The 9,031-nt window shown below is 32.2% G+C and overlaps 1 protein-coding gene across 1 annotated transcript; it reads right to left on the bottom strand.

Moving 5' to 3' along the window:
- Nucleotides 1–2,280: 2,280 nt before the first annotated feature.
- On the bottom strand, nt 2,281–7,490 carry LOC145163797 (putative disease resistance RPP13-like protein 1). The gene is made up of 2 exons (XM_079082564.1): nt 3,707–7,490; nt 2,281–2,657 (listed from the first exon to the last, which is right to left on the bottom strand). The coding sequence occupies exon 1, from the start codon at nt 7,405–7,407 to the stop codon at nt 3,712–3,714; it is 3,696 nt and encodes a 1,231-aa protein (XP_078938690.1). The 5' UTR covers nt 7,408–7,490; the 3' UTR covers nt 2,281–2,657; nt 3,707–3,711.
- Between the last annotated feature and the right edge of the window lie 1,541 nt (nt 7,491–9,031).

Genomic DNA, 9,031 nt, shown 5'->3' with positions numbered 1-9,031 from the left:
AAAACACAAACAACCATTTAGTTTGCTGGTAAACACCATTGTTTCTACAAAGGAGACCCAAGTTCTATTCCTATGACCTTCATTAGCTGCTAATTTTTATTAAAGTCAATGGTACCATTGGAAAGCCTTACTTTCTTTCTGAGTCAGCCATCTCCCAACTTCTTTCTGACCTTGCTTTCCGAGTCAGACGTCAATATTTTGTCTATCAAACACCTTTCGTCTGACCGAGTCAGCCAAAAATGTCTGACCTGACTCGGTCAGATGCGGGCCTAAGAGATAATTAATGTCTTTCACACACACACACACACACACACATATATATATATATATATATATATATATATATATATATATATATATATATATATATATATTAGTTTATATAAAATAAAGATGGGTAGTAACAAAAAGGGGATGGATATTTAAGTTCTCTATGATTTAACTTAATATGTTTTTGCATCATACAATTAATTGACAGAGCCGTCCCAAACATATTTTGGTCTCAATGCAAAACTAAAATAGAGACCCTCCATTTACAAGAAATGTGTATGACCACTAAATTTAATTTAAATTTAATAAATAATTTATTATTAAGATTTGAACCACATACCTAAGTTATTTTGCAGACCATACTACAAATTTATTATGATTATATGAAAAAATATGTATATAAGCTAATTTCGAAAAGTTTAAATAAAATTTTAAAAAACAAATGTCAATGATAATCTTGAACCAGAACACTTTAAAATATAAAAATTTGTACCCAACTAAAATAGATAATATTAATATATGTTGTGTAATGTATTTATTTCAATAATTTTCTTATATAAAACATAATGGAAACCATGGTAAAATACGAAAAAACCTGGAAAATGCAGGGGGAAAAAGATGTAAATTATCATTTGAAATATCTTATATAATATATAAAGGAAACCATGGTAAAATATAAAACAACCTAGAAAGTTCAAGGGAAAGAGATGTAATTTATCATTTGAAATGTGATACTCATATACAACACTAATAAAACACTAACAAGTTAAAATCTTCTACCCTAATTAAACAAAATTATTTTTGCCAAATGGCAACTTGTAATTAACTATAATTAACTATGCTACATGTTAATCTGCATGTTAATCTCTAGGCATTTTAGACTTATTTTTTTTCCACTTGTCAATTTCTTATTTTTTTTCCCTTTTCATTAAATTGCCACATCATTATATTAGTTAAGCCACATAATTATAATAATTAATTCTAATGATAATGACAACTCAAAATCATTCATTCCTTCTCTATATCACTTAATGTCGGGCGCTATTTACAAGATGTACACTGTATAATTAGAATGATTGATATGATTAGTTAAAATCAATGTAGGATTAGATGAATAATTTCCTAAATAATAATTATTCCAATCATCATTGGACATCCTAGTGTATTTGTTTTGGAATGAAATCGTTCCTTATAACATATGATCCGATGTTTTGTTAATTGTTTGTTCTTTCTCCAACTTCAATTCATCGATTAATTTGTGTCTACTGCATAATCATGTAATACTCTCCTCCTTTTGTTACGAAATATAAACTTGGAAATGTATTTTTTTTCTCTGAAGTCTGTGTCACCAATGCATTATACAATGCTAAATTTATACCTGGAAATATGTTGTTTTCTCTAAAATCTGTGTTTTCTAGATACTGTGTAGGAGTAAATCTTTTTGGTTGTAAACATTTTATATTCTAGAAAGTGTATTGCTTTCTCTTTCATTTAACAAAATAATGGCAGGGGCAAAATAACTTGAGATCAAACTATAAACTTTCATATCTATCTTGATAATATCATATGCGCTGCAAGTTAATTCAAAAAGTTATTCTGGTCAAAAAAGTCGTTGTGGTCATAGAGCATCATATTTTTATTTTATTTTTATAATTTGTGTATAACAACCATAAGAATTGTACAATATGGAAAATCTGGGTAAAGGGCATTTTCGCCCTTTTATCTTAAATTCCTTTTTCTTTATTTATGAATTGGGTTTATCTCCATTGCTTAATGAATTAGATCAAACTAATATCTTTTTATGTTTGTGTTTCTCATCTTCATGTATCATCATCGTTTCTTGGAAGGATGAACCAATCTATTTCGTTGTAAACATTTTATAGTCTATAAAGTATATTGCTTTCTCTTGCATTTAACCAAATGGGGGTGGAGGTAGATGTACTTGAAATCAAAATAGGAACTGCATCTGTTTATGGTTAGGGGCATAATTGTCCATTATGTATATGGGAATTGTACTTGAAATGGCATTCTACTTAAAACAAGATTTATTACAAACTTTCAAATCAAATATTAGTAATATCAGGTGTGGTGCAATGTTTTTCGAAATAGTCAATATGATCATTCAAATGCATGTGTCTATTTTAACCTGTGTTCCTGCCAACAGTGCAGGGGCAGTTCCATCAATATCTTTTTTCCCTTTTAAATAATGCCTTTTCCCATCATATTTTGGAGTAATATCTTTTTCCCTTTAAATAATGCCTTTTTTGAAACTCATTGATTCTTTATCTGCCTTCACTTTTTTTTCACTTTTTTCAACGTCCATCCCGTGCATATTTAGCTGATTTGCCTCACTGATGTCATGTACACAGCCTCGATCCAACGTGCACCTGTAGAAATTGAGCAACTTCCTAAAAATAAACTCATAATTTATAGAAACATGCCAAGATCACATAATACGGAATATTCTAATATGATTTTATAAACAATCTCTATAATTAATCACTAGTGACAACAAATAAGTTGTCATGATGTTTACATCGTCCTTAACATACTAATCAATTATACTGGGAATAGACACACAAAAAGACAATTAGTCATGCTATACAGAGTTTGACCATTTTTTTTACCAAAACAAAAAAGTTATAATGTCAAATGGATTTATTTCTAACCTAGAAACTGATACAAATTTGTACAGAAATCTGAAGTTATATAACAAAGGTTACTACAAAAGGATTAAGATGGCCCCGATTTTCAAAAATATTACCAAAATCAACATCTCAAAGCCAACGGGTTTGACATAAAAGGTCAAAATTTCTGAATTGATGACCGAATAAAAGGTCAAAGTTTCTGGAAAAAGTCCAAATTGTAAACAATTTTGTTATGATTTCTAGTAATTCATTCAACAATGCACAAGTTCACTCGAAGCCAAGATTAACGAAAAGTACAACATGACAACGAAAAGGAATACACAAAGAAGTGGTGCAATGAAGATAAAATAATACAGTTGCAACAAATATACATAACAAGTTAATGGTAAAAGTTATACAAAAACCGAAAAGCTATTCAACTACTGCAGTTATAGTTTCCTCTTATTTTTGTACTAGTTTTGATTGTTAGTTCAGTATAAAAATAGTATTATCAACAAACCAAAACAAACAAGCCTCAAGATTAATGTTCCTAATACTTTGGGATAGTTATTGAAAATAAAAAAAAAATACACAGAAATTGAAATCTTACTTTATAAGGAATATCACATTTATCAAAAAAAAAAAAAAGTTGTGATGTTTATCATAAGAGATGGGCGGTAATACTTTGGGATACAAGCTGTAGAACTCTCTTTCACATTTGTTAAGAAACAATGATTATAATAACATTATTGAAATGAATAACCACTCTTATATAAGAGACACTGATGATGGGAAAGGAAATTACGAACCTTTTCTACTTCAACACCAATATTGTCACATTTGATGGGTCGTAAATGGTCTTAAGATCTCCAAGCTTTGGGCAATTCCAAATATAAAGTGTTTTAAGGCAGGGGAGGTGTGGTAAGACCTCTGAAAATGATTCCACATCCGTAAAATCATGGAGCGATAGAGAAACCAGAGATTGTGGAAGAAGAAAAGATGATGATGATGATGATGATGGAGTAGTAGTAGTATTCCTCACATCGTCTGCCACCACAAATGAAACCACTCCCGAGTCTTTGCCATATAAACGTAGATCAAGTAGTGAAGTTGGAAAATTCTGCAGGCCCCACTCTGACATGGGCTTATTTAAGTCACCTATGCTTAGCATCCGTAAATTAGGAGGCCACACCCCACAAGGGAAGGAGTAGTCCATACTTGGACAATCTTGTATTATCATATCTTCCAAAGATGTGAGACTTTGAAAATGCTCATAAGGGATTGACTTTAGATTCTTCCAAGAAATAATATCAAAAGATGTTAGGCGAGACAAACTGAAGTCTTTTGCTGGAATGGGTTTGGGTTGTAATTTTATGTTATCACAATCACCGACTATCAATTCAGTAAGAGGGGATGGCTGCTCCTGCACTGCTGAGAAGGTCAAGGATGATATTGAGGCACAACTACTGATGACCAACCTCTCAACACTATTTGGACAATTGTAACTCTCCAATGTCTCACAGTCATGAAATTCCACAGATTTAAGTGATTCCATGCTGATCCCAACATTAGCCACTTTCTCGGCTGATGAAACCAAGTTTTTACAATTCCATACTTCCAACTTCTGTAAACTCACAAGACTCTTGCATGCCTCTGATTCTCGTTCCCACAAGTATCTCAGTTCATCACATCTTGGAATATGTAGCTCTTCAAGTGCCCTAAGATGCATTAATTCTTCTCCATGTAGTTGAGTAAGTCCTTTAACATTCACCATTTTCAATCTAACAAGTGACGAGGACAAACCAACCAAGCTTCTTAACACTACTTTGGAACATTCTTCTATATGTAGGACCTGCAGTGAAGGTATCAATCCGATTGACACTTCATCAAGTTCTGGACAACATTTGATAGATAGTTTATGAAGACGAGGAAATGATGTAGGAGTTTCATGTCCGTCACCACTATTAATTGACCACCTCTGCCAACCTTGCATATGACCAAATTCCAGAACTTGAAGTGATGGAAAAGAATTTGTAGGTGCAGGTAATTCAAAACCCACAGTCTTCACCTCATTCATCCTTTCAACAACCAATTTCTTAAGAGAACACAGATGTCCGAGTGTTGGTAAATATGTACTTCTACAACCACATAACTTAAGCTCTGTTAACTGATCAAAGGAGGGATCGCCAACCCAAGTAGGAAATCGCATTCCATTGTTATTGAAAATCTTGAGCTTTTTTAACTTAGGATGAGGCCTTAGTTCTTTAAGTACTTCATATTCAATCATCTCATTCCGAGAATCATCAAACACATCACTCCATTCCATCTTCAAAACATCAAGACCTTTCTTTTGATGTAAGTGGGCATCCTTTGCTTCTATTGAATTTTTAACTGTGTCCAGCCCCTTAATCGAAAGTCGGCCTTGAAGATCCGATAGGCCCTTAAGATTGGATATTTTGAAGCCGTTACCTTCTTCAATAAAGACCTTGGGTAGAGTTTGTAGACTCGTCAACCCACCGATCCCTAAGGGCGTCTTCTTCAAATTCGGAGTCTTACTTATGTCAAGATGTCGCAGGTTTATTAACTTTGCAAAACTTTTTGGCAACCTAGATAACTCGGAACAATCCTCAAGCATTAAACTCTGTAGATTATAAAGGTCACTCACTTGTTCTGGTAAACATGTGATTTCAGTAAAAGAAAAATTAACATACCGTAGATGCTTGAGACTACCAATGGAGTTTGGTACCTCTGTGATTGTGATTCCAGTAAGTGCTAGCACCCTTACAAACTGTAGTTTATGAATTAATTCATCATAAACATAGTCTGACTCAGAAATCAAAATTCCTAAGAAAGTGTGCAAGCGAGTAGTTTGTAATTGCTTAAGCTTTCTATATGATCCAGATGATGAAGCTATAAATGTTAAGTGACGAAGCTTCTCAAAAACTTCATTTGTGTCAGATACATCCATCTCACCATCCAATCTACAAAAAAACTCTCCTGCAACACTTGTGGCCAAGTCATTCATCAGATCATGCATTGTATATTCGAACTCGTCATTCGTTGATTGCTGAAAAAAAGACCTTGACAGTAGCTCTTCAAAATAATGATGACCTAACCTCTCCATTGATTTTGATTGGGACAAAAATCCCTCTGCCATCCACATCAGGACCAACTCATTCTTTTTAAACTCGGTGTCCTTGGGAAATAAGGAGCAGTATGCAAACAACTGCTTCAAATGTGGAGGGAGATGATAATAGCTTAGTCTTAGAGCCGGAAGAATCTCGCTTCCATCATCTATATCCCATATCTCACTCTTCAACAACTTCTCCCATTCATCACCATTTCTATTTCCCTTCAAGACCCTCCCAAGTGCTTTCAAAGCCAAAGGCAATCTACCACATTTCTGCACCATACCTTCACCAAGCGACTTAAGTGTTGGATGTTTCTCAAAGTTTTTTTCACCTACCGCATGCTGAGAAAATAATGACAATGCATCTTCATTCGATAAAACGTCCAGACCATAAGATTCTTCTGAGTCCATCAACGATGCAACCATGGTACTCCGGGTTGTGACAATAATTCTACTTCCAGGTGCACCTACAAGAAGAGGACTTTGGAGGAGTTCCCACTTACTATGGTCTTCGTTCCAGACATCGTCTAGAACAAGCATGAACCTCTTCTTTGAAAGTTTTTCTTTGAGGGCCACATGAAGCGGATCAAGATTAGAAAATCTTTTGTTGTCCCCACCTAAAGCTTCAAAAATAGCATTGCTAATATTAAATACATCAAACTCTTCAGAAATACAAACCCATGCCCTGAGTTCAAAGTGATCCTTCACTTCCTGCTCGTTGTATAAAAGTTTAGCAAGAGTGGTTTTGCCTATTCCACCCATACCAACTATCGATACTATACTCACATTTTGATCACATTCTTCATTCCTCAACAACTTCCCCATCAATGCCACTTTATCCCCTTCTCTACCCATGATTTTGGACTCAACAACCAATGAAGTTTGCTCCAACCGTCTCTCCGTTATATTTGACCTTTCAACATTCACATTCAAACCCAAACCCTTCCTTTGGTCAACAAGATCACACAATTTGGTGGTGATTTCGTCTAGCTTAGAACTCATCTTCCGACCATACATGAAATTGTGAGGAGTGAAATTAGTACAACAATTTGGGAAGAACTTCAATAGCTTACCAGTACTGGTGCTGGCAAGAGCTTCTTTATTCAAATTGCGTCTTATAGCTTCAGTGGCCAAATCATCGAGTACATCGTCTATGTCGTAAGCCAAATCCTGGAGATTGTTCACCCACAATTGAACAGCTTTGTCTGTTATGTGCTTCTGACTTGCATCAGCAAGCACGGCTTGAATCAGAGGCAAGGTGTTCTTCCATTTTTTCAGCTGAGAATCGATCCCTTCCGATCCAGCTAGCTTCATAAGGTCACCGGAGATCAACTTCTCACATAACACAGTGATGACGGCAGTAACAGCGATTTCAGCCATTGGAATTCGGAATAAGGAATGATTGTTTCTTTGATAAGGGTTTTGAATTTCAAAGGATGGGAATTCGCGGAATAAGAAGCAAAATGGTTGACTGACTACAATGTTAATCACTGTTGAAATTCATTTAGAGGTACAAACCCTCCCACGTAACCGTAATACAATCCATACATATAATCCACTTATTTTTTGTTTATTTAATTCATAATATCTACAGCAAATCATATAATAATATAATATAATTTTTTCTAATAAATAAATATTTGTTTTATCATTTGTCACATTCTCATTTAACAGAAACAGGGTAAATACCATTTTATGGTTATTTTAAATTATTTCTTTTATAATATCATTTTATAAATTTTTCTATTTTATAAAGTTTCATATAATCTTTTCATATAATAATTGAAATAAATGTAATAATAAATTGATATCATTTCATTAATAAACTTATATTTTAATTTCAAAATTCCCAAAATTAAAGCTCACTAGTTTCTTTTATTTATTTAAATGATTTGTTTAAATTTAAAAGATAAAAAACATTTTCATTATAATAATTTATTATTTTTCTTATTTTTCTATAAATTCAAAGTTTTTAAATATTTTGACATTTATATTTGTTTTTGTTTTTTTTTAAATTAACTCATGCAATACATGAGTCTCACAACTAGTTAAAGTATAAAACAAAGTCTTTCTTTATTTTTAACAAATATTTATATTTATTATGTAAATAGTTTATAACCGTGGAAACCACGGTTACAAAATTAATTAAACTTTTGTAAAAAAAAAAATCAAAATTATTAATCAATTATTTTAAACAAATTATTAATTAAGAGATATTTTTTAGTTATATAAAATTATAATCATTGATTTAAATAAATACATATAATTATATCACTATATAATCTGTATTAGCTTTATTTTAATTTTTATTCTAATGTTATTAATTTAATGTAATTAGAGTGAAAATTTTAAATTTTAAAATTTAAAATGAAGAATCAATAGGTTGACAAGTAGCATGACATTAATTAGAAATACCTAATAGGGTGACATATGACAAAAGAAAAATAAACATATTCTTTTATTAGAATCTGAAGATGGAGATTCAACAATTGCAAAACATATTAGTTAAATGTTATAAACTATAAGTATACAACAATCATCCATACGAGTTTGATATATATAACGTTCGTTTTTGTAGGTTCATGCAATAAGTTGTTCTATGACCTTAAAGCCACATGTAGAGATGCCTTAGGCCCTGTTTCATAGTCATCTTTCCAGGTCCAAACAGATCTTTCTGCCTGAATGGACCGGAAAGACTGTTTAATATGCACAAATAAATGGGTCTTTCACGGTAAGATATGTCTTTCCCAGAAAGCTTCAAAACCATATCTTTCTGGTTGATTAGACTGGAAAGACAACTATGCCCCAAACCCCGCCTCTTTTTCTTGGATTATAAATTACTTCAAATAATTTTCTCAATTTCTTTTTTTATTGGATTATTATATGTTAATATATATTATTTTTAATATATAATATTTATGTATTAACTTATGTTATTTTATTGGATTGTTAAATTCTTTTAAATAATTCTTTTCTTTTTTAATTTCCTTTTTATGAAATAATT

This window comes from Lactuca virosa, chromosome 1 (genome assembly GCF_052849685.1).
Source record: "Lactuca virosa cultivar CGN04683 chromosome 1, Lactuca_virosa_CGN04683_v6, whole genome shotgun sequence".
NCBI lineage: Eukaryota > Viridiplantae > Streptophyta > Magnoliopsida > Asterales > Asteraceae > Lactuca > Lactuca virosa.
The sequence above is the reverse complement of the archived record's forward strand: the minus strand, read 5'-3'. Positions and strand labels throughout refer to the sequence as shown.

What these genes read in the sequence shown, in the direction of transcription:
- LOC145163797 (XM_079082564.1), bottom strand. Translation starts at nt 7,407, where the DNA reads ATGGCTGAAATCGCTGTTACTGCCGTCATCACTGTGTTATGTGAGAAG.